We start from the raw sequence: 23537 nt of genomic DNA, 5'->3' as shown, positions 1-23537 counted from the left end.
CAGGAAGCACACTTGGCGCCTTCATGTCCCTCAATGGCAGGCTGTCCAGCCTGCGCCCTCGGCTCGCCCATGCCACGAGCCTGTCGCTTCGCCCACAGCGGCGAAGCTTGAACGAGTTCATTACCCCTGGTGAGCACATCTCCAGCTCTATGGCTATTCCAATGACTAACTAAGATGTGCCGCCAGCTTCCGAGCCTCCCAATTCACCCCCACCAAGCTCCTTCCGCCTCGCTGTCAAAGACAACATCGCAACTAGGCCTCAAGATGGCCAACCCCTACCCACTACCTGTGCCTCGGGCATTCTCTCCTCACACGAGTCCCCATTCGAGGCTACCATCGTCCGACAGCTGAAGGATCGTGGCGCACACGTGGTCGGGAAGACGAACCTGGATGAATTCGGCATGGGCACACACAACATCAACTCTGCCTACGGCGCGGTGGCGCAGGAGGCTAAGGATGACGCCAAGGGCAGGTCCATCAAGCTGAGCGCGGGCGGAAGCTCCGGAGGCAGTGCCCTGGCAATCGCGCGCGGCGAGGCAGATGTCGCGCTGGGGACCGACACGGGCGGCTCTGTGCGCCTCCCGGCCGCGTACTGTGGAGTAGTTGGGTACAAACCTTCATATGGCATGATTTCCCGGTATGGCGTGGTGCCATATGCGAACAGCCTGGACACTGTTGGGTTTCTTGCACGCGATGTGCGGACGATACAGGAGCTGGTCGTTGGAGGTGGCTTGTTCAAGGAGCACGACCCTCAGGATCCGACAAGTCTGTCGTCCTCCGCTAGGGCACGGTGCACGGCAGCAAGAGGATTTTACGGCCCAGAGTCGCATAGATCGCAGGATGAGCAAGGCCGTAAGCAGCTGCTACGGTCGCTGACCTTCGGAATCCCGGTCGAGTACAACATCGCAGAACTCAAAGGACGCGTTCTCAAAGCGTGGCAATATGCGGCGACATTCTTGCGCGACGAGATAGGAGCGCGCGTCGTTCCAGTGTCCTTGCCGTCGACAAGGCACGCGCTCTCTGCATACTACGTCATCGCTCCCGCAGAAGCATCATCAAACCTGGCCAAGTACGACGGGGTGCGCTACGGAATGAATCAGCCGGAAGTCGAAGGCGGCCGGGACAGGAGCCCCGAGGACGTGCTGTACTCGGCCGTGCGCGGCAGCGGCTTCGGCGCCGAGGTCAAGCGGCGCATCCTCCTGGGCTCGTACACGCTGAGCTCCGAGGCCATAGACAACTACTTCATGCAGGCGCAGCGGGTGCGGCAGCTCGTGCGCCGCGACTTCGACGGTGCATTCAAGCTGCCCAACCCGCTGCGCGACGAAGACGAGGCTCAGCAATTCTCACTGGCGGACATGGACGAGCGCGTCACCCTCGAGAACAAGCTCGGCCCGGCGCAGGTCGACTTCCTGCTCTGCCCGACGGCGCCAACGCTGCCGCCGCGGCTGGACGAAGTGGAGCAGGGCCAGGAGAAGAGCCCCGTGGCTGCATACGTGAATGATGTCTTGACGGTGCCGGCGAGCTTGGCTGGGCTGCCAGCTGTGAGCATACCGAAGAGCACTGATTCTAATAGCCTTCCTACTGGTGAGCAGCGGAGTGGCAGTGTGATGGGCCTCCAGGTCATCGGTCAGTATTGGGACGATGCGAGGCTCCTTGCTGCGGCGGATGCGCTGAGGACCTTGTTGAAGTGACGCAGTCCAGGCCACGGATGTGGAGGAAGCGAGAGCAATGACCACATTTTACCGTTCCGGAGTTTCAAGGCCAGTGGCTCCAAAGAAATGTAGAGCAACTTCGCATCAGGCCATTGAGAACATGAGATGGCAGTTCTCCATCTGAGTGAACCGCATGTTTCTATTCTATCTTAACGGCGAGTTGTTTTGCCGGTGTGCAATATGTGTTGAAAAGCCTTGTACAACCAGGGAGATATGTACAGTCCGCTTCCACAAAGTCAAGTATATCTACTCACCTCCATCCTTATTATGTACATACTCTCAGGCCACCACGCCTCATTCTCTATCTCGTCTCCTCCATCAATCTTGCCTCCCTCCCGCATATACGCAACCACCCTGCCCAGCTCCCAGGCACCGATGCCTCCAATCCACCACACACCGTCCAGCAACAGCATAAGTACAAGCCAGTGGGCGAAGATGTCCATGGCAAGCCGGTGTGCAGGGCTATCGCTATCGCCACAGTCAGGGGTGGTCTCCTGCACTCTGTTTGCATCATGGCCGGCTGTCCTCAAGGGGATATGCTCAAGGGTCGCCTGCACCATGTGCAGATACGCTGTAGGCACGCGGTTGAGGAAAGCGTTGACGGTGCGCCGCAGCGGCTGCGAGTCTGTACTGTTCATAGTGACTCGCGCTGTATAGTTTCTCAGCCAGGGGGCCACATTGGACAACCGGCCTAGCGAGCGAAGGTAGCCTGGCTCCTTTTGATCTTCCATAAGCGACCCTGGTGTGCCGGGAGAAAAGCTGGTGTGTCCCCTGCCCCCGAATGTTTCGCTTATTATTGTTTCGAGCACCCTCAGAGCCTCCATGCACACTTGAAGGCCCGCGGCCCCGACATTAGCTCTCCTTTCGACCTGGCGGGCTCTTGCGCGCAGCTTTTCCATGGCAGACTTCGACGTGGCAGCAGCTACAGGGAGGAACAAACGCCTCGTCTCGTCGGAGGGCCCGTCCTGAGGGCACGCAATGTCCACGTCGCCGAAATCACGATGCGGTGGACTATCCCTGACATAGTCCTTCACTTCCGTCATCCCCGGATTCTGAGCCTGGTCGGCAAGGAGTCCAACATACGCAGAATGCACCGCGCGAATCAGGGACATCCACTGTGACTGCACCGGCACGAACTCACCGGGAGGGCGCACGCCGCGCGCCTCGCACATCCCAGCCAGCCGTATGCGGACCCAGTGACTCGCGGACCCATACAAAACCATCAGCGCCGCGTTCGCGAGAACGTGGTCGTACCGCTGTGTGGACGGAATGTCCTCCTGGATCTGCCGCAGCGACGTGCCGTGGTGCTGCTCGGCGAGCACCAGCAGCTCCTGGATGCGCGCCATGTCCGGCCCGTCCGTGGACTGCGCCAGCAGGTCGTGGCACTGGCACGCGGCGGCCAGCGCGAGCATCGAGCTCATCAGCGGCTTGCTGCTGAAGGCGAGGTTGGGGATCCCGACGTGCAGCGCGTAGAGGTCGTCACGGTCGTAGGCGATGGTCCGGCTTGTGTGCGAAAGGTAGTGGCTCAGCAGCTCGAGATCTCGGGCGTCCAACAGACTTGTGGAGAGGCTCGAGGGTATGCCGACTTGGGTTTCGTCGCCATGTAATTCAGGACTAAGGGCGGAGAGATTTCCCGTGGGCGGACTGGATGCTGAAGAATGCTCCCCAGAGTGTGTGCCCGAAATGCGTGGACTCACGCTCGGGAGACCGAGATAACGACCATCATCCGAAACCGTATCATTCGTCTGAATCATTAATTTAGAACTGGACATTGACTGAGATTGGCCTTCTTCATTTGGGTATCGGCAGTCTTCATCTAGGTCGTCGCACCTCGAGCACCGAGGGAGCCGCTCATCACACTGCTCACAATTGTCAGAATACTGAAAGCTGATAGTCCAAGATTTGATGACCTGCCTTTCTTCTGAGTCGTTTGCATCTTGTGCACCCATTTCTTGACTTCGTGTGAGGCCGACGGCCTCGGGGCTTCAAGCTGGAAGGCATACTCTGTGATACATACTTTGTATCAGCAGGGGACACTGAGTTGAGATCTTCCTCAAAATATACACTCCAGAACTCTGACTCTCCCGACAATAATCCAAATACTTCGAGGCGCAGCGCCCAGCGGCTGATGAATGTAGCCCTGTCTAGTGCCAATACTACGGGTTTGATCTCACGTCAGCATCCCATTGATTTAGCACAGTGTTCGGCTTCCTCTTAGGACCTTGGCAAATACTAGAAATGGTTACATCGAATGAGAAGACGAGTGGATCAAAAGTGAATCAATGCTATTTCGAAAATGAGAGTGGGGCCACAGCAGAATAATCCAGGTGGGCTAAAAGCTTTCGGCGAGTTGCCGTGGTGTACGAAAAAAGAAATCTATGGGTAGGTGTAGAGCTGAAATGACAATGTCGGTCAGACGAAGGGCGTGGAGTTGCCAAGACCATGAGCCGGTGTTAAGACTCATACCGGCCTCAAAGGCCGTGTGATTCCAAATAAGAGAACATGACCTCGTAGCCGGCCGTGGCGTTCGTGGAGAGCGTCAGCCCATGTCCAGTGCCGGGTTGAAGATATACTGAGATGTTGGATGCAGCGGGATACAGGGCACTGATGTTCCTCAAGTTGTAGACGTTGTTGCAGTCACCATCGCAGACGGGGTAATCATATTCACCGACGAAAATCTGCAGAGCACCACCTGTCAGCAATTCCTCCAGAGCACAGCACAATACTCCATTGTCTGGTCAGATGGACGTCCTGCAGGAACAAGAACTTTCACTCACCTGTAGCGGCCCCTTGTAGTCTGTGGCCGGCCTGCCGAACGCCTGGCTGCCCGAGACGAGTTCCGCGACAGCATTTGGTTGCTTGATCTGCTCGGCATACTGTAGCAGCTCGGGCTCGAATGTGCCCTTCTTCAAGAATATCTGCTGGATGTTGCTTTCCGTGGCCGACACAATGTATCCCGATGGACGATCTGCAAAGCGGTCGGGATCACTTTCGGCCGCAAATTCGTAGCCAAAGGCCTCGGCTCCAACTTCGTTGAGCAGGTGCTCGTTGATCAAGAAGCCGGTCAGTATGGCGCCGTCACTGAGGTTGCCGTAGCGAGACAGTAGACCTGAAGTCATGAATGAGCCGTACGAGTGGCCGATATGAGCGATCTTGCTGGGCTTGTAGGCTTCGAATGCTGAGACATCATCGCACGACGCGCCGACCACCTTTGAAGAATGGACCAGATCTCCATTGCGCGCTAGTTCAGTCAGGTCCCGGACAATTTCGATTTCCACACCAGCCTGCACCACTTCGTAGGCATCGGCCTTGGTAGAATTTCCTGTGCCGAGACGGTCGTATGTGAGAATCGAGTATCCATATCGAAGCGCCGAGTCGACGTAGGAATATTGTTCTGGATTGAGCTCAACGTCCCAGTATCTGCTCATGCGATCAGCATCAATTCATTTTGTCCAGTATCCCAGCGGTGCTGAGCAGGGCAGTCAAGCTTGGGAGCCTGACCGTCCTTATGGAAAGCACCCTCACCTTTTATCGAACCCGATCCCATGTGTTGCGATTTGCAGAATATCAGACTTGCTCCCATGCGGCGGGACGCACAACTGAGCACTGATGGTAAACGTGTCATCGATGGGAATAACGCCTGTAACGCGCCCGGTCGCATTATGTGACCAGGTGGTCAGGTCCCAAATGCAGTCCACAGCATCTGTATTGCTGTCGACTCGGGGAAGATCAAAGGCGCTGTTGTTGGCGTTGATTCGCAGCGGCACTTCCAGCTGAATGCATTGTTTCGAGAAGGTCTCATTCGGTGCCGGTGCAGCCGAGGTTCGTGCGCACATTACCAGTGCCACGGAGACAGAGAATCGTACGAAGTTCATTTTACGTTTTCGATTAGAGGAGCGTGTTAAACAGAAATTATGTAATATCAAGGATTGTCGTTTGCCTTTTTTGTTGACTGTGTTGGTTGGCATTTTGGCGTTTTGAACTCCGGGCGTGAGGGGCTCGTCTTTTATATACAAACACAATGTGGTCTGTCTCTTAACCATGGCGTATATCTACCGGAAAATGAGCTGTCAGATGCTAATTATTGTTGGTCGAATCAACTCAACTGCTTTTACGCTCAGGTCTATTTTCTCAACATTGAGCGAGGGAGGGGGGACATTGCGTATCGCTGGACCGATCACACAATATCAAGGTATACGGCTGTGAGGGCTCTATCTGTTTTCCGCATGTCAGAAGGGCGAACGTTGCATCAATACCGACTTATCAACGTACAGGCGCATAGGCGTATAAGCGTATAGTCAGGCTGCGCTCACCATTTTAGGTAAGCTGATATTGCAGTCGAGCGCCCAGGTGCTAATTGATGATCACGAATTGGGGAAAAGGTCGCCAACAACCACGAAAACCTGGCGTTGCATCCGGTCAAAGATCGGATGGATTGCGATTTTAAATGCTCAATTTGCAAAGAATACTATTCTCTCGTGTTGCTTCCATACTAGTCTCCAATATGGTGTCATGTGAAGTGATTCAGAAGATCTTTCTCTCCACCCCAGGCTCCAACCAACAAACACTCCTCTCCACTCCTTCTTTCTCAAAGACCTCCTTTAGCTCACCTCCAAACTGTGTGAAATGCCCCCACGATTCAAAATGCATCGGCACCAGCACCTCCGCGCCCACTTCTCTGAGCAATCTCGCCGCCTGCGTTCCATCCATCGTGATCTGCAGCTCACCCTCCGGCAGCGGTACCTTCGCCCGGCCGAGGTTCAGCAGTGCGACCACGACGTTCCACTTCTCCTGCAGCCCGCGAGAAACCTCTTCAACGTACACCGTGTCTCCAGAGAAGTAAACAACGTTCGGCTTTCCATTAGCCCCCACGCCAAACTCATCGCACTCAAGCACAAACCCGGTGCACTCTCCGTCGGGCAGGTGGACGCACGGCGTACCGGTGACGCGGAAGGTACGGCCGCCGGCACGAAGGTTCACGGCCTGCCAAGGGGCCAGACCGACAACTCCAGGGCGTGGCGCGAGCTTTGCGGCACCATCAAGTGTGGTCAGGACTCGTCGTCCGTCGAGGAGCTGGCGGCCGAGGTCGTCTAGGTTGTCCCAGTGGTCTTCATGAGAGAGGAGGACCGCATCGATGGGTGGGAGACGGTCGAGTGTGAGGGCGGGAGAGGTGCTGTTTTTGAGAACTACCACGCCAACATCATGTTCGGTGCCGGCAGGTGAGAACTATGAGAGTTAGTGTCTCCTTTCATGTATTGAATAGGGAGACAAGATGTGTCACTTACGAAAGGGTCAGTTAAAAATTTAATGCCGTCGATCGAGAGGACGGCAGTGGCGGTGCCGATATGCGTGATGCTGATGGCGCTGTTGAAAGTGGAGGGAGGCATGATGGCACACTTCGGACTGATTATCTGTTTGGGTGAAAGGTTGTGTGATGATGGAATGTGCTCTTGCTTTGGACCATGAGCGACAGGAAGGAATATATAGACTTTCTGAAGCGGTGCAGAGGGTGCTTCAGAAACGTGGGAGAAAGGGTTTTCCCGGATGAGGATGGCCGTAAGATCGATTGTTAATTTAGCTTCACGAGCAAATAGTTCCAAGAAGAATTTCCATGGTTGTTCAGATCATTCGGACAGTCGGGCGACTGAATGCATGCTGCGGATGCGGCTCTTCCACAAGAAGTCTTGGCGGACTTACAAACCAGATCAGGTTAGACCAGGCAGGACAGTCCTGGGAGCATCCCTCGTCTGGGACCACGTAGTGTATTGTGCAACACCCAGAGGTCTCGAATCGCAGCACGTACATATTGTCATATTTGAGAAGCTTACACAGAGGAACACATAAGCTTACATAGCATTATCAATCAAGTTCTATCCCGGGTGACGCTTTCGCCACAATTGGACTTTATGTGTGGGTGGCACCTTCATCGATTTCCGCGACTATGCTCAGGCAGTAATATTTGCATTCTAGCTATCTAATCTGTCAGTCTATCTCAAAGGAAGCCACTAATCCCTAATATTTCGCTGGGAGGCGTAGGATTACTGAAAGACCCTTTTGGCGGATGCGGCCGATGAGTTCTTGACATCGATTTATGTTCTCTTGATTTCTTTCCCAATGTTTGCTGAACACGTCGTATGCGATCCGAAGTGGAAAGATTGCCGAAGCTGGCCCAAACATCTTCATCTCATCTCGAAGGAAATACTCGACGCTTTGGCAGATCTTGCACGCGAGCTCGTATACTTGTTTGTAGTTGTAGTAATTGTTTTCTGGCATCTGGCCCGCTTCTGGCCCAAAGGTAGACCCATGATCGGCTAGGAACAGCTCAACCTTCTCCATCTCCGTGAGACAAATGATCTCGAATGCCCAGGTGTGAGTATGAACGTTTCCCGTCATTATGTCAGGAAACGAAGAACTCGTTGCATGCATCTCGTATTGGGCTTCCCACTTGCGTAGATTTTTCTGCAGGTCCAGCAATTCGACTTTTATACGATTGGCTTCCAAAATATTCATCTCAGTCGGAAGGGTGCTCAGGAGATCAGTGGCTTCTAGAAGAGATGGGAGAGTGGTAGTGTCGCTTATGAGGAGTTGTATATCTGACGGCGGATAGTATTGGAAGGGTTCAGTTTTCCACTCATGCTGGGCGAGGAAAGTGGACTTTCGCGTGTCTAAAGCATGAAAGAGCTGCTCAATCTGTTAGTAAAACGTGATGAAGGACTTGGAAATATTGAGGCTCACAAGGATAGGCCTGCAGCCCACGAATATGGCATGAAAGACGTCAGAACTGAACAATTCCGGAGGATAAAATTGGAAGAGTGCACTGAGCCCCGTATAGTGCGTGTAGAAACCGTCTTCCGAAGTTGGAGACATCAACTGGCAGACAGTCATTAGTACTAAACTTCTGATTCAAGAAACGGCTTTAATACTTACCTCCACCATAGCCAAACACGCAATGGAAGCTGCAGTTTCGACTCTGAAAAACACACCGGGGGTTATCAGGTCATGGTGCAAACGTTTTAACGTCGAGGTGTAGGCTTCGAGGCTTCGAAAGTCTAAACGTGTGCCTTCTGGTCCTCGGTCAAGGATAGCAGTCCCCAAAGCCTTGACTGCTGTAGAGATGAGAGCACCAGACCGCACCCCAGCTGCAAGTCTGGGAAGCACACCCACCCAGGCACCACACACTTGAATCGTGCTCGAGTCGAGAGAAGACGGTACATAGTTGCTGGTGGGAGTGAAGCAGTTGAGGATGACTGCTGTGAAATCTCCAAAGGTTGGCAGTTCAACAGGGCTGAGGGAAGGACATCGCCAAGTACTTCGGGCACGCGCCTTGGCAAGGCCAGTGTTCACGGTCTTCGATTGAAGTTCGACATTCGTCTGCGCTTTGTTGACAAGTGCAGAGGACGGAGTCTTTCTGGATCTGCGCTTCCGTGAAGTCGGTTGGTAAGAAACGAAAACCGCATCTACCTGATAGCCTTCGCACGATCGTCCGAGGAACAGACACTGAGAGCAGGCCGGGCGCTTTCCGTCGCACTGCAGAAGTCGTCAGAGATAGTCTAGATGGTTGAGTACCTAGGTAAAGGGACAGAGCACCTACGCCTAGCTTGTGGGCTCGGCAAGTGCGGCAAACCGTGGTCTGCTTTGTTCTCATGCTCGTGTATAAAGTATATAGCTTCGACTGCTGCTATGATTGTTTCTTGGCATCAACTGCTGTCCAAGTCATGATCGTAATCTCGGTTCGACTGGGAGGTGAGCGTGCTGAGTGATGAGAAACAGAAACAAAGCCCGCCAAGACTTGCAGGTCTTGGCGGGTTATGATTCCTAATTCAGTAATCGGCGATGACAAATCGGCCCGCGGGACAGGGTTCATGCGAGGAACTGCTGCGGAATAAGAACTTGAATACTGTAGACTACATAGTCTAGTCTAGCACGTTTGACCAATCGTGTCATTGCCTGGCCATGCTCAGGCATCCGGTATCAGCCCTAATGTACATTTTTATTTGGACATAATGCCCTAGAAACCTGCATGGATACGTGTTATGCTTTGAACCCGTTGAATGCCTCGTCTCAAATATAAGTGCTGGCCTGGGCGGAAGTCATAGTAAGCTACATTCTGGAGACTGCCGTCGAATCGGTTAGATGCAAGCAATTTTTTAACGACTAATTCACGCGTTTTGCTGACATATGGCTATCTACTTGATGCGAGAAATGATGCCATTTCCTCTAGAGAAGAAAAGTTAGCAGCAGTGTAATGTTCTCGTCCATCATCAGCCTGCGTTTGGCTAAGAGAGCCCACCTTGTAAGCATTGCCTTCCTCTACGCCCACAATAATTACGTGATGTGATGGCTTCGTCTCTGCCCTGCTGAACACCACAGTCCCACGGTGTCCCAACAAATTCGTTTTCTGCATACGGATGCTACAGTATCCAATAGCGGCACCGTCAACACGCATCAGTCATCGAGGACACTGCTGCCGAAAATTTGCAGAGCACGAGACTGAGCCTGAGCGCAGTCTGTGCTCATAGCATTCGCAGACACCGGCTTTATGGGTATGGACCCGTCACGATCTCTACAATTGCATAGGATATGTTCAGGGCAGATATCAGGCCTTTCAACAGTATCAGAAAAATCAGAAAAATCAGAAAAATATTGTTTGGTATTCGATTGTATTGATTGGCAAATTAACAACGCTTGTTTGTACAATTTTAATGAAACATTATGTAATAGTCTCGATGTTCTACTGTGCTTGTGCTTCAGAACTGCCCGGAGGTCCTTCTTCTGGTTGAAGGGAAGTTTGGGTCGAATTGTTGATTCTTGCTCCTGACCATGGCTCTCAGAAACTGTTCGTCCTTGGTCGTTCCGGCCCCGGTGCGTACAACTCATAATGCGGATTCATTCTGTTATTTCCGCTCAACTCATAATCCAAAAATTGCTCTTGAAGTTCTGGTGGCTTCGGTTGGCCCGTCATTTCTGCTCGCGGCGAGCTCTGCCGAGGAACTTGCCCATATAATTGCCCGTGCTGAGTTGTTGTGTACACACTAGAATGTTCCGGCCATCCCATAGACATTGCATCCCTGTTAGAGTCATCATAAGGTGTGTGGTTCTGTGGTACTTGCTGACTTCTGCGGCGCCTGCCGAAGAAGAACCAGCCCACAGCTACGCCGAGTGCCACTGCGCATGGTACACCAACACCCAGGCCGATCGTTGCTCCTTGGCTCAGGCCATTAGAGTTCGCAGTCGGTGGTGCGGTCGTCGAAGTCGTGCTGGTCGCGGTGGTCACGGGGGACTCGGTCGAACTTGGTACCTCGAATATGGATGAACTGGTTGTGGAGGATGATGTCGAACTACTTGTGGTCGTGGCCGATTTGACACTCTTTGAGGAAATGTTGAAATAATGTGAGGTTCCTTCAACCACTGTTCCGCCTTCGATGTATATGCTCAGCAAAAAGACATTAGACACCGTCAAGTCCTTGGCCGTGCCCACAAGCCATTGAAAATTGGTGACATTGACTACACTTCCTAGAGCCAAACATGGGTCAGATATTACACAAATTAGACCTGAAGATATGTATGAAAAACACACTGGTGATGTACTCAAAATCTCCGATCACATATCCATCGGTAAGATTGGCCTGGTAACAAGTGACAGATGTGGCGATGTTCGTCGGTGCTTGCCAGACAATGTTGACGCTCGAGCCCTCAACATAGACGGGATTATCGCTGAAATCATTCCATTTGGCCATGTTTGGCGGGTTTGTAAATCCCCATCCCGTCATGTTGCAAGATAAAGAAACAAAAATGCACTAAGATCGCGAAGCTTGGGGAGAGTGCCTGTCACAGTATAATGACGATGAAGTCGCAGGGAAGAGGGCACAATCAAGGTGGTGAAAAATGGACCTGGAGGAGGAGATGCTAGGCGGAGGCTGCCGTGGCGATCTCCATTCTTTACGAGCACCGCGGAAGGATTCTGGGTACAAAATGTTGGTACCAGTCCTTGTCACTGATCAGTCCAGCAAAGCAAGACACCCTGCGATGCTAGCCAAATGTAGTATTGTTAAATGCACTACAGCAAGTAACATTTTCCTTTATGAGCACTATGTGACAAACACTAAACACATTGATTAATTATTCCAGAAATACGTTCTTATTCATATTCGAAGAATGTATCACAGTTTCAAACATTTCCACTTATAAAAGTCATATAACCTCTCTTTGTTGAGTACAAATCAGTGGAAAAAGGCCAGCTTTGATTCTTGACAGCTATCGCTCCTGTAACACTGTCTAACTAATACTGGTAGTACACAATCTATGTTTGGGCTGAAATGTCGTGCTGGCCTGGTGAACACTTGCGGGGCTTAGGATAGTTTTTGTCTGTTGGTTTACATCAAATGACTCGGGGACGTCCCGTTGTGGGCTCCATGGTTGACTGAACCACTCGCTGTCTTTCGTTTAAGCGCATGGTCTTCCTCCTCATTTCAAGTTGGTGCCCTCTCTTCAAGCCATCCAATAAGCGGGGAGAATACTGTTACATTTTCGTGGGTTCTAAGTGTTGGATCCGCTGGTGATCAGCCTTCTCACTTTTTCTCTCTCCTTGCTCCTGCTGAGCCGCGGTTCAGCAATCATTTGAAGCCAGGCAGCTGGATGGGGTCATTCAAACTTAGGAGCACATCAGTTCAAGATAACTAGATATCTAAGCGTTGTTTGCCTGGTAACGCCAAGATTCTTCCAAACTTTCAGGGACGAGTCGCCCCCCTGCGCCCCCACCACTACAGTGCTTACCAATGTGGAATATCCAGACTGGGTCAGACGTTTGCTGCCGAAGATGATGCCCCGCAAAAATATTATAACAACTAGTGGATGGCAGACTCCATTTTGCTTTAAGTGTGCTTTCACCTTCCAACATACTTCCGTCTCATGCACGCGACTCTAATTTTCTGCTGTCGATACTTTTGTTCATTTTTCCTTTTTCGCCGGCGGACGTGGAACTTCGGCAATCTTTCCACAAAGGCCAGCTCTGGTCGTCCATTGCTGTATCCGCCCAGCCTTGTCAGACTACTAACTCAGTGAAGCCTTTGTGGCTCTGCCTGCTTCACAACGACGGCACCCGTCTCTCTGAATGGAGAAGTACCACAACATCAGTGGCATGACGTCTTGGAGGCGGAATTATCGCATTCCGTCCGTGAGGAACATCGCAATCATCTGTGCTGTCTTCGTACTGCTCTATCACTTTCGCGCATGGAACCTGAGTTACCAAGAAAGTCCGACACCGCTGGTATCCGTAGAGCCTCCCGAGGCAGCGCCAGAGACACCGTACCCGCATGAGCCGGAACAGCCGGAACAGCCAGCACAGCAACAACAGCAGCCGACGACGACGCCAGTCCTAGAGCCCACGGGTATTCCTAAGAAGATCTGGTACAAGCTGGGACCCAAGGGACTCAGCGACGACGCCCGTGGATGGACGGACACATGTATCTCACAGAATCCGGAATATCACGCAGAATTCTTGACAGACCAGTCCGCAGATGAGTTTGTCCAGGACAGGTATACAAGCCGTCCTGATATCGTGAACACGTACATGGCCCTCACCATACCAATTCTGAAAGTTGATCTGTTCCGTTACCTGCTTCTTTATGCAGAGGGCGGTCTCTGGTTCGATCTCGATGCGACGTGCGAGGGTATACCGATTGACAAATGGGTCCCGGAAGGGATCGACCCCGACCTAGTTGTCGGCTGGGAATTTGACGGCGGTTACCATTTTGAATTCGACAGGCAATTTACAACCTGGACTGTTATGGCAAAGAAGGGTGTACATCATCTACTTTCTGTAGTAGATGATGTTGTCTATGCCATTACTGATCTGGCAAAGGCGAATAATGTCACCATTCCGCAGCTGAATATGGAAATGGTGGGTGATGTTGTGGATTTTACTGGGCCGAAGAGATTTGCAAGAAGCGTTATGAAGAGCGTGGAGTTAGCGGCGAATTCTACTGGTGGTTGGGAAGGATGGGAGCCGTATCACGAAATCTTGGAACCAAAGCTCGCTGAAAATGTCCTGATCCTCCCAGGATATGCGCTAGCGGCATCATATAATACGTACGAAGAGCAGGACAAAGTCGGCCCTTCCTTGGTGGTTCACCACTATGCCGGGACTTGGAAGAACGAGTATGGCGGAGAGAGGGTGGAGGAAAAGGCCCAATCTTCATGAATAAATAGCTATAAGAATACACTACAGAATTTCAAACAATTCAAGGTACCTCAATGTTGTTTCTCCGTGCTGACTTTCCATCCAGAGCACAGCTGTGACAAATACTGCTAACTGGCAAGTTGCAATTGTCTTGCATATATGCTTACTGGCTCCTCTTTATCCTGGTAGGCCTGGGTTAGCTGATGACCCACGGCGGGTGATGATCTCTGATCGAATTTGGTAGCGAGAGGTGTGTTATTCAGGTGTGTTTTTGGCAGCTGAAGGAGAATAGTCGAATGACAATTTATGCGTTGCAACAAGTCAAGGGATAGAAATCTAAGTACTACACCTTTTTGATGAGAGATATCTGAGCCCATAGACAAACAAAATTTGTCCAGTCGCTCGGCCCAAACACGATCGATATCTCTATAATCTGGCCTTCAAAGGCTTCCTCGAAATCCAGAAATTGTTGAAGAGATAGAAGACTGAGCTCAAGCATGCAATTGCTGCATGAGTAGCGAACCCCATTATATACCGCGGGCTGTCGCTGTCCGGCCATAAGTAGCTCGTGGCAATCTGAGCCGCATTCGCATATCCGACCATAATGGCCAGAGCGACCGACCTGACTTCGGGCTGTACGGTCGCAAATGCCGTGGTGGCAAATGCCAGCACCAGCGGTACAGAGCTATAAAGGCCAATATTGAGGAGGCACATGAGAACGTACCGCGCGGCAAATAGCCTTACGCCAGCCGTCAGGGCCGCGAACAAGGCTGCCCAAGCCATGACTCCTGCAATGAAGTACGCCCTGTACTGCGGCCAGCGGTCGCCCACGAAGGACATGGTGATAGCAACGGGCAGCACAACGACATACAGCGGCGCGGTCATGTACTGGGCCGTGACCGAGTCGTAGCCTAAAGCCTTAACCAAAGTAGGATAGAAGTTGTTGAGGGTAAAGCTCCCATCCACGGTCATGAAGCTGATGTAGAAAAGCCAAAAAGCAGGCGTCGTGAGGGCACTCCACAGGCTGCGTGCCAGGCTGAGACCGCTTCGGCTCCTCTCCGAATCGCCAACGTCGAAGCCGTCCGCCTGGAGGCGCTCGATGGCCAGCCTCTTCTCCGCGGGCGTAAACTTGTGGCACGTGGCCGGGTAGTCGATGAGGACAAACGGGGTTCCCAGAGCGACGGCGACGGTGACGACGCCCTCGACGATAAAGAGCCAGCGCCAGCCGGGGATGCCATGCGCGCCGTCGAGGCCCCCGCTGATAGCGCCGGCCAGGATGCCGGCGAAGGCACCTGACATGATGGACGCGGACCAGAAGACCATGAAGCGCCTAGCGGTCTCACGCCGCGTATACCACATGCTGAACAGGTACAGCACGGCGGGCGAGAAGCCGGCCTCGAAGATGCCGAGCAGGAAGCGCAGCGCGTACAGGTGGCGAGCGTCGCGTACGGCCGCCATACATGCCACTACAATGCCCCATAACAGCATGATGGCACTGATGTAGCGCGACGGTGGCAGCCGCGGCAGCACCGTGTTGGACAGCGGCGAGAAGACGATGTAGCTGATCTGAAACATATTGAGCGCCAGGCTGAAGTCGGTGTCGCTGAGTCCCAGCTCATCGTTCATGCCTGCCACTCTGGCATTGCCAAGGTTAGCTCGGTCCATATACTGTCGTGTTCAGGTGCTACTGTCAGCCGAATGTTTTCAAAGTTGTTGGGAGCATTGCCAGCACGTGTGTATGTTCGTACCGCGATGAGATACAGGAGCCAAATAGCCGGGAGCAGATGCCAGTCGATCTTTCTGAGAAGCTGCTTCTCTTCGGATGTGCCCTTTGTGTAGGACGACGGCTCCGTGTGTTGCACCGTTGAAACGGCATCCTTCTCTGGGATATGGGCGGCTGTGCCATCAGTTCCGCCGGCACGCTCTAAGCTGATCATTTCAAGGTGCTGCGGTGTTTCAGAAGGCAATGTGACAATTCTGAGATGATAGGATCAGTATCGAACCACTCGTCGCGGTCACTTGCCCCTCAGGTGAGATTTGGATGCAGCTTGAAAAATGTAACTGAGTGAAAGAATTAATGAGTCAAACAGGTCCAGGAGAGAGCTGGGTATCGGCGCGGAGGGTCAAGCAAGGTGCTCAGATTTTAAACTTTAACTAGCCAAAGTCTCAAGGCATTCGCACACTTGGCACAATTCACTTGATTGAGTACCGAAGTCAACACCCGGTCTCATCTCTGAGTTGGTCGGTGCCTCGCTTATTTGGAGGTATACATTGTGACTCCACTACTGGCGAGAGTCTTGAGAATCTCGTTTTCCTCTTCATAGCATAAGTCCACCTGTAAGACTGGTCAGGTCTTCTTGGCATCGCTCATGTCTTGCCAAGAGATCACTATATATAATATGGTTTTCGATCCTGGCATCATCAGTCAAAGCCCGGCAGTGGAGATTTAACATACTTGACGGGCGATTGGCAAGTGTAGAGGAGGATGCTAACTTGCTCCCCATATTCGTAGTCACACATGAGTCCACAAATTTCATACCATTTATGAACCCCCTATGTTTCTCAAAGCGGTCATGCAATAGTCAGAAGATAAAATATCCAAGCATAGGTAGCCCAGTGCTATTTTCTCATAATTGTAGGTCAAAGTTGCTGCAATGCTCTCGGTACGGTCACAATCGTGGCAGAGAGACCAACCCGCTATGGCCATCTTCACAATGTCAGCTGTTCAGCCGACGTATGTGTAGATCAGCTTCTAGAATAAGTATAAGCCTTTTTAATTACTATTTGCTATTCCGCGAACTAGGCACCAAAGCATCTGATAGCAAAGGCAACACCATATTTCTTGGGGTTACGATTTGCGGGCCATCGGGTCGCTGTATAACTTTGGCAAATAGAAGGAGGATTTGGAAGTTCTTGTGAGGCTTTTGAAGTCCAAAGGGGATGCAGATTCTCTCAGCTTAAAGCTTAAATCCGTTTCAGAAAGTCATTCTACAGCCTCAAGAGGTTTGTAAGCAAATTGGTTCCAATAGAAACAACTTAGCTGTCATTCAGCCATCCAGACCTTAATCACGGTTTACTTTAATGTCTCACCTGCAAAGAACTTATTCAAGATTGTTTCTTAGGATTAACGAAGCGCAGATTTGTACATATCATGCACTCTATGTACAGGTCTTGCTTTTGAAGGCTACGTGTTAGAATATTATCAATGAGAAATCTCATCACGCGTACTCCATAGTTAGTCGTATATCGTGTAGCTTCTTTGGTTTCAGAGCTTGTACAAATTTGAAAGGGGAAAAACAATCTTTTCATTACATCCACCAGATCGACACACTGAAACCAACTAAATGCCTGTATTCAATGAGATGTGCGTATTATGTCTAATGAGTGTTTAAAGCATGATTCAAATCTATAAATACCTTGATCGTCCTCCGTTTAGTAAAATCAATAAGGATTGTAGCGTTCAGCAAGCCAAGAAAGGAAAAAGCCCACTATCCCTGATGGTCGAGACACCCGTTGGGTCATCTGTTAAGTGAAATGCAACCAGTAAGGCACAAAGTTCCTGAGGTACTAGACCCGTTCAGGTTCACTTGATGTATTGGAGTTTCCAAAAAACAGCGGATGTTCCGAAACCATTCTCACATCCCATTTCTCCCGAGGCACCGACTTGACCGTTGTTCTAAGCGTATGTTAGTATGAATATTCAGACCAGAGAGGTTCCGACCAAAAGACAACATACCGCAAGTCGTTTGATGGATTCAGTAATAGCAGCACTGATGTCAGATGAGCCGATTTTGGCTCCAAGCACGTTCTTCGAACCAGCTCCGAAAACGCATGATCCAGCCCTGAGAAGGCCGTGGTAGTCTCCGGTATTGCCCCAGACAGAGTAAGATGTGGATTGACGAGACACCCAATCGCCCAGGGTAGCACAATCACTCTCGACCGGCCAAGGGGCTTCAGTGCCGCTATAGCTGCCGTCATTGCAGTAATCGGTCTTATCGTCGCGCTTAGCAGGCGAGACTTCCTCAGCGTTCTCGTTGGAAGAGTTGAAGGCAGCGGGGTTGTACTCGATAGTCTTGCCCTGAAAGTCAATAGAGACCCAATCGCGGGTATCAAGTTGATGAATAAGGGCGGTGTCCATAGTGTTGGGTATCGCCGCGGCCAGAGAGGTCGTACTGAAAATGGCCATGAGGGCAACAGAGGTGATCTTGGTGCATAGCATCGTGAAATCCGAAAAGTTAGTGTATATTAGATCAAAGAGGAAAAGAAAAGTGGGAATGAAGTGTAAATGTTAAGATGAGCTATAGATGATGAATGAAGTGAAGATCGTTCGGAAGAATCGAGGGTAATTCGAGCCCTTTTATAGACAGCACAAGCGCTGTTACCATACTCAGTCCTGGCACTTGACATGGTACCCATTCCTGAAGTCGTGCATGCGGTTGATTTCACGGCCTCTAGATCATGTCCTGCCTTGAAGCTTACCCCAGCTTGAACACAGACACACTATGAAGATGCTATTGAAATCGTAGAACTCAATCGTCGATTCGCTGGTTCGGTTCCTGCCACGCTGATAGGAATCCGAATAGCTCATTTTCTTAGTGACTCTCCACAGAGCAAGCAGTCGCTCTGTTCAGTGGAAGTCCATAGGTGCACCTTCCGGATAGGGACATCAACCCCATGCGCCTCCAATCAGCCTCACCCAAGGATTACAAAAATATAAGCTACGCCACACATTTGGCCAGGCGCATCGCAATCTGAGGTCAGATTATACGACATTCCCACACCCCATGAAAAGGCCGAGTTCATCCGATTCTCGAAGTTCTCTTCATACTTGGTCTTTCGCTTGACTATCTGGCGCCAACTCGGCAGGCTGCCCACGAGTACAATTTAATGCCTGCATGGTCGCATGCTGAATGGCGAGGTCAGATGCCCTTCAACCTGCGCCTCGATTGATCGACTGTACATGCAGGGCAGTCCTAGAATTCCTTTACCGTGTGGACTTCTACATCAAAACCTAAGCTCAAATCTTCAGAGGTACAGTTTTCATCGTCATTTACGATGGTCGCATTGTTGGCCTCGGCGACTGAGCAGTGCTTGGCAAGAACAAGGCGCGCAATAATGGAGCGGCTTATGTACGGTGGGAATAGCTTTGGATCAAGTCGATTACACACGGCTCTGCTTTCAACCTCCGCTCACGGTTTCTACGTGTCTTCAAATTAACCTCAACCGGCCCATTGCTACCGGATCCTTGTGGCAGCGAAGTATTTCAAAAGCCTTCGCATTGCTCTTGCGCCTCAGCACCAGGACTGGGTGATGCATGTTTGGCAGCTTGCGGCGAAGGGATGACCTCAATGACGATTTCTAACGGTGGCATGGGACTCCTAAATAAACTTTGTCTTGTGTCCCCATGGATCGTTTCTACACTACTGTTCGCGGTCCTTGTCCGCTGGTGCGCTAGAAAGTTGATAGCGTAAAGGCCGCCTCCTTCTGCGCCTGCACCTTTGTCCGCCATTGAGTATACTCTGATCACAGCATTTCCCTGAGCTGCGCCTTCTTGCGCCTCTGGCTTTTTCTCCTCAGCTATAAAGTGTTGTCAATTTCGTAAATAGGTCTACAATGCGGCCGCCGAGCGGCATTCACAAGCATATTGTCATTGCTTGGATACGCCGCAATTTCCCCTGGGGTTCCGTATCGGGGCATAGTTCAAAAGAAATCAGATTGGATTTATGGCACTTGTATTTAGCAATCTATGTATTATAGGATGACGATAGATAGATTTAGGCAACCTTACGGATAAGGGAGAACGTAAGCGTTAATACCATTTCCAGACTGAAGAAGGCACAAAATCGTTGAAGGCCTCTCTAGTTCATCACTCCTTCTCATGTCGGATTGTTCACATTAATCAGCATTGAAACGTGTCATACTCTAATCGTTTTTAATCTTTGAGCAAAATCAGCAACGGGGAGAGCACCGTTCAGATATATAATGTACAGCTGATGTCAACGTAAGATGATTTCCATGATGACTCGAGCCAAGGTATGGAGACACCAATACTTATGCAGCAGATATGGGGCCGCCCATTTGAAAAGGTAAAATGAATATATAGGCAAAGGAAGGAACAACTTTTTGCCGTCAAGCACTCAGGCCTTCTAGGCCCTGTTTGATAATTCTTCGCCCGCCATCTTTGCCAATATTCAAGACAACATCCTGCGGCGTGTTACCCTCTATCTTTTCCTTCAATGAACCAAAGACTGTTGCAATACTTTCAAATTTGATTGGGTACTGTGATCAGATGCGATGCGTGATGGTTGCCTGGAAATAAATTCCGGTCTGCGCTGCTGTGCCAGGTGCGAAGGCTGCCGTCTTGGCGATTAATTTTTAAAGTGTGTCAATAATATATGATGAACCCCGAGTTTTGAGATTACATCTTCTACGGAGGCACTTCCAGGTGAGGGACAAACAACACTAAAGGGCAATGATGCTAGACTCCATCGCTGCCATTATGACGGATCAGCTCCGCACCAACTACAATGTGACAGCGTGCGGCCTCACTGCTAGGACGGTCGTGCTCGTCCAGGTCCAGTGGTTTGTCTTCTTGCTGCTGAACAAATTGTACGTATACAGTGAGAAGTGAGATACGTCCAGAGACACCGAAATACCAACATCAGGCGCTAGGGATCAGGTAAATTTCTCTTCATTATTTAGCATCTGAAATACGGCAGTTAGTCTGCAATTACATTAGAGTGCGTACCCAGGTGTTTAAAATATGTCCAGTGTCGCCTGCGCAAATTATATCGTAGCGATACTAGATATTACTCTTTGGTTGCTCGGAACTCGTCCCACATCAAGCGCATGCGAGCCTCTTGTCCCTTGGTGAACTCGACACGACATGGGCTAGATTTCTCGTTAGTAAATTCAGCTCTGTAGGCCAGGCGGGAAGCCACCTTGGTGTATTTTGACACTTACTCATCTGAATAATCCACTATTAGAGCGATGAAAGTCAGCATAGGTTTCAAGCCAAGTCTCTTTCGACCTGTGCTCGGATAACGGAGGTACGGCCGAGGACATGTCTTGCCAACAAAGGGCACCGCAGTCCCACAAGTGATGAAATATTGCTTACTATGATTCTTGTAGTTAGGAGGATCAGTGCCCAAGAAGCAACCCGGCCTGGTATCTTCGCACATGCCCTGAACAGTGTATGTATAGCCCCCCTGGGGGAAGGTATCATTTACATAATCGCCTGGGCCCGAGCAGCCACCCTCGAAGACGTGGAACAGCCCGAACCAGTGGCCAGCCTCATGCACAGCAATCTTGCCCTGGTTGTAGCCCCAATCATTTGTGCCGTTAGGAGTTGTCGCAGAGCTCACGAAACATCCATCTATAGACTTGTCGAAGTCCGTGGGCTCCGCTGTGCCGTTGGGAGTCCAAGTGGCGTTGCCCCATGGCCACGTTGACCAGCCGGTACCTTCGTTCCCGGGGCCGACTGTGATGTATGCGACGTAGAAAATGTTCAGGTCGGCATAAGTGCCTTTCCGGAGAGCTTGCTTAACGACATTCTCGATGTCGTCCCCTTTGTTGACGGAGGCGAGAGTCTTGTTGACGACCCATTGAGTCTCTGCTAGCTTCAGGTTGAAACTATACGGTGCAAATGAGTCCTGAAGCAGCTGAAACTGTGCATTCATGGTATCATTCTTTGATTGAGGTCAGCCGGGTTCGGCTACTCATTGCATATGGAACACAGGCCAGGCTCAAACTCACTGAAAGATAGCCACCTTCCAAGGTCTCATTGAACGCAACGACATGCTGGTAGACATTGACATCGATAACTTCGTCGGCTCGTGAGGTCAGATCGCTTGATTTTGTGCTGGCCCGCAGTCGGCTTGCCAGTGCCTCCTTCTCATACTCGGAGACTGAATCTTGACCACAGGTCACTGGCTGAGATCGTCTCAACTGCGGTACGATGGAGGCACCCGCAGAGCCCAAGAGGGTAAGCGGCACGAAGATCCCAGAACGCATCTTCCTAGCTATCGATGGGAATAAGACTTAGGGTAATCAAGCAGACGACCTGGTAACTCTTCATTTTGACAATATACGAACCAGTGTTTCTTGTATTTATATAGTGGCAGCAAGTCGTATGCACAGTGAACAAGCTTGAATTTAGGCTTGAATTGAACGGGAAGGTATCATTGAAAAAGGGGTCTCTGGTGGGCCGGCTCGGCAATCTTGGCCTCTGGGTTGCCCCATGGTTTACGAGAAATGCATGATATGCATGGTTCGGTGGGCGGAAACCTCGTATCGCAGAATATATTTTTACACCAATACAGAACACTGGTAAACAACTAACCCGACTTATCCGAGTCGTCAGGAATTCCACCGTTGGGTTGCTCGAAGCGAAGTACAAATCTTGAGCAGATCTGCACTCGCCAGAGAATGATGTTCCCCTCAGACATGGGCGTGTTTGTTGGCCTCCATCTGCAAAGACCGATATCGTTAGAAATAAGCGATCGTGTTCTCTCGTTGCACAGAAGCAGAAGAAAGGCATTAGGGATACCAATTGACAATGAGTAAAAGTCTAAACTCATACTGTAGGTGAGGAATGAGACTCTAATTCCATGCCACTGGGACGCCAATATTCTTGAAAAAAAGAATGACGAGAAAAAAAAATGCAATGTCGAGTGCTTATAGAGAACTTCTTACCATCAATGAGAAATATCATGTTAATCTGTCAGACACCTGTGCGTTGGCTCTAGATATGTTGGCCTCGCTTTTGGACAAGCAATGAGTTTGGGGGGGGGCGGGTCTTCGGGACAAGAACCCCCAACCCTGGCTTGGAAGGATCCCGGATGCGACTGCACCATCCCGGCCGGCAATGGGACAGCAACACCAATTGAAGCTACTACATCCGTGATGTCTTGACGACTCTGTTCGTACATCTCCGTCTTAAATCGCCCAATTTACACCCTGCCACCTTCCCGGTGTTGAGCATTCCAATATGGCATCGAAGAAGGACCAGCGCCGGCCTGACCTGGGTAAGTCGGCCTGTCGAGACTCGTTGATCGCTTGCGACTAGCAGCTAACAACCGCCGCGACAGTGATCCCCTACCAGGAGCCATTGTCCAAAGGCGACAACCCAGAGCTGTCGTCTACCCTCTCCCAGACCCTGCCGATGGCCGCGATATTCATGCGCAACCGCTACATTGGATGGTACGTTGCCTCTCTGTCTTGAGGCTAAACTCCACCCTGCGACTCAACTTGCATCCGAGCCTCGACTGTCAACTCACAAAGGTCCCACCACACAAGCAATGATGGCTGACCATATTTGATGACTGTTTAGGGCAGCTGTGGTTTTTAGCGTTCAGAATTGGCTGGGAGAGAGCGAAGACAGTCAGAAGAGCTCCAGCACACCTGGGTACTTCTCCGTTGGCATGTCGCTCATGTCGCTGGTCGTCACATACCTGCCTATGTTCCTACCTCCACCGCCCGGTTCGCAACGAGCTGCGACAGGCACCGAAGCTGCGGCGCCGGTGCCTCCTTCATAGTTGGAAATGCGCAGATAAAAGAACTGGAGGATTCAATAACGGAGCAAGCTTTCTGACAATGGTGGTCCGGTGCCTTGGAAACATGTTGTACGATACCCGCCATATAATAAT

The 23537-nt window shown here is 51.0% G+C and overlaps 8 protein-coding genes across 8 annotated transcripts; 3 read left to right on the top strand and 5 right to left on the bottom strand.

Moving 5' to 3' along the window:
• Positions 1 to 23: 23 nt before the first annotated feature.
• J7T55_011762 (glutamyl-trna amidotransferase-like protein) lies at positions 24 to 1691 on the top strand (the record flags this gene model as incomplete). The annotated part of the gene is made up of 2 exons (XM_053136579.1): positions 24 to 129; positions 187 to 1691. 2 exons carry the CDS (start codon positions 24 to 26, stop codon positions 1689 to 1691), a joined length of 1611 nt encoding a protein of 536 aa, XP_052999567.1.
• A 105-nt stretch (positions 1692 to 1796) lies between these two features.
• Positions 1797 to 5587, bottom strand: J7T55_011761 (uncharacterized protein; the record flags this gene model as incomplete). The annotated part of the gene is made up of 7 exons (XM_053136578.1): positions 1797 to 1832; positions 1967 to 3297; positions 3543 to 3571; positions 3730 to 3881; positions 4220 to 4390; positions 4490 to 5132; positions 5238 to 5587. The coding sequence occupies 7 exons, from the start codon at positions 5585 to 5587 to the stop codon at positions 1797 to 1799; spliced, it is 2712 nt and encodes a 903-aa protein (XP_052999566.1).
• Positions 5588 to 6236: 649 nt separating this feature from the next.
• On the bottom strand, positions 6237 to 11449 carry J7T55_011760 (uncharacterized protein; the record flags this gene model as incomplete). The annotated part of the gene is made up of 9 exons (XM_053136577.1): positions 6237 to 6938; positions 6998 to 7123; positions 7410 to 7535; positions 7755 to 8393; positions 8448 to 8582; positions 8640 to 9239; positions 10245 to 10314; positions 10583 to 11225; positions 11290 to 11449. The coding sequence occupies 9 exons, from the start codon at positions 11447 to 11449 to the stop codon at positions 6237 to 6239; spliced, it is 3201 nt and encodes a 1066-aa protein (XP_052999565.1).
• A 1373-nt stretch (positions 11450 to 12822) lies between these two features.
• Positions 12823 to 13911, top strand: J7T55_011759 (uncharacterized protein; the record flags this gene model as incomplete). The annotated part of the gene is made up of 1 exon (XM_053136576.1): positions 12823 to 13911. One exon carries the CDS (start codon positions 12823 to 12825, stop codon positions 13909 to 13911), a length of 1089 nt encoding a protein of 362 aa, XP_052999564.1.
• Positions 13912 to 14316: 405 nt separating this feature from the next.
• Positions 14317 to 15827, bottom strand: J7T55_011758 (pantothenate transporter liz1; the record flags this gene model as incomplete). Its single annotated transcript, XM_053136575.1, has 2 exons — positions 14317 to 15558; positions 15639 to 15827. 2 exons carry the CDS (start codon positions 15825 to 15827, stop codon positions 14317 to 14319), a joined length of 1431 nt encoding a protein of 476 aa, XP_052999563.1.
• A 1646-nt stretch (positions 15828 to 17473) lies between these two features.
• On the bottom strand, positions 17474 to 18109 carry J7T55_011757 (uncharacterized protein; the record flags this gene model as incomplete). Its single annotated transcript, XM_053136574.1, has 2 exons — positions 17474 to 17566; positions 17627 to 18109. 2 exons carry the CDS (start codon positions 18107 to 18109, stop codon positions 17474 to 17476), a joined length of 576 nt encoding a protein of 191 aa, XP_052999562.1.
• Positions 18110 to 20699: 2590 nt separating this feature from the next.
• Positions 20700 to 22337, bottom strand: J7T55_011756 (metalloprotease 1 precursor; the record flags this gene model as incomplete). The annotated part of the gene is made up of 5 exons (XM_053136573.1): positions 20700 to 20781; positions 20854 to 20869; positions 21008 to 21578; positions 21646 to 21911; positions 22232 to 22337. 5 exons carry the CDS (start codon positions 22335 to 22337, stop codon positions 20700 to 20702), a joined length of 1041 nt encoding a protein of 346 aa, XP_052999561.1.
• A 542-nt stretch (positions 22338 to 22879) lies between these two features.
• Positions 22880 to 23426, top strand: J7T55_011755 (uncharacterized protein; the record flags this gene model as incomplete). The annotated part of the gene is made up of 3 exons (XM_053136572.1): positions 22880 to 22916; positions 22980 to 23091; positions 23222 to 23426. 3 exons carry the CDS (start codon positions 22880 to 22882, stop codon positions 23424 to 23426), a joined length of 354 nt encoding a protein of 117 aa, XP_052999560.1.
• Between the last annotated feature and the right edge of the window lie 111 nt (positions 23427 to 23537).

Source organism: Diaporthe amygdali (genome assembly GCF_026229845.1).
Source record: "Diaporthe amygdali strain CAA958 chromosome Unknown NODE_2_length_3802984_cov_64_841326, whole genome shotgun sequence".
Taxonomy (NCBI): Eukaryota; Fungi; Ascomycota; class Sordariomycetes; order Diaporthales; family Diaporthaceae; genus Diaporthe; species Diaporthe amygdali.
Note: the sequence above shows the minus strand (reverse complement) of the source record. Positions and strands in the feature narration are given on the sequence as shown.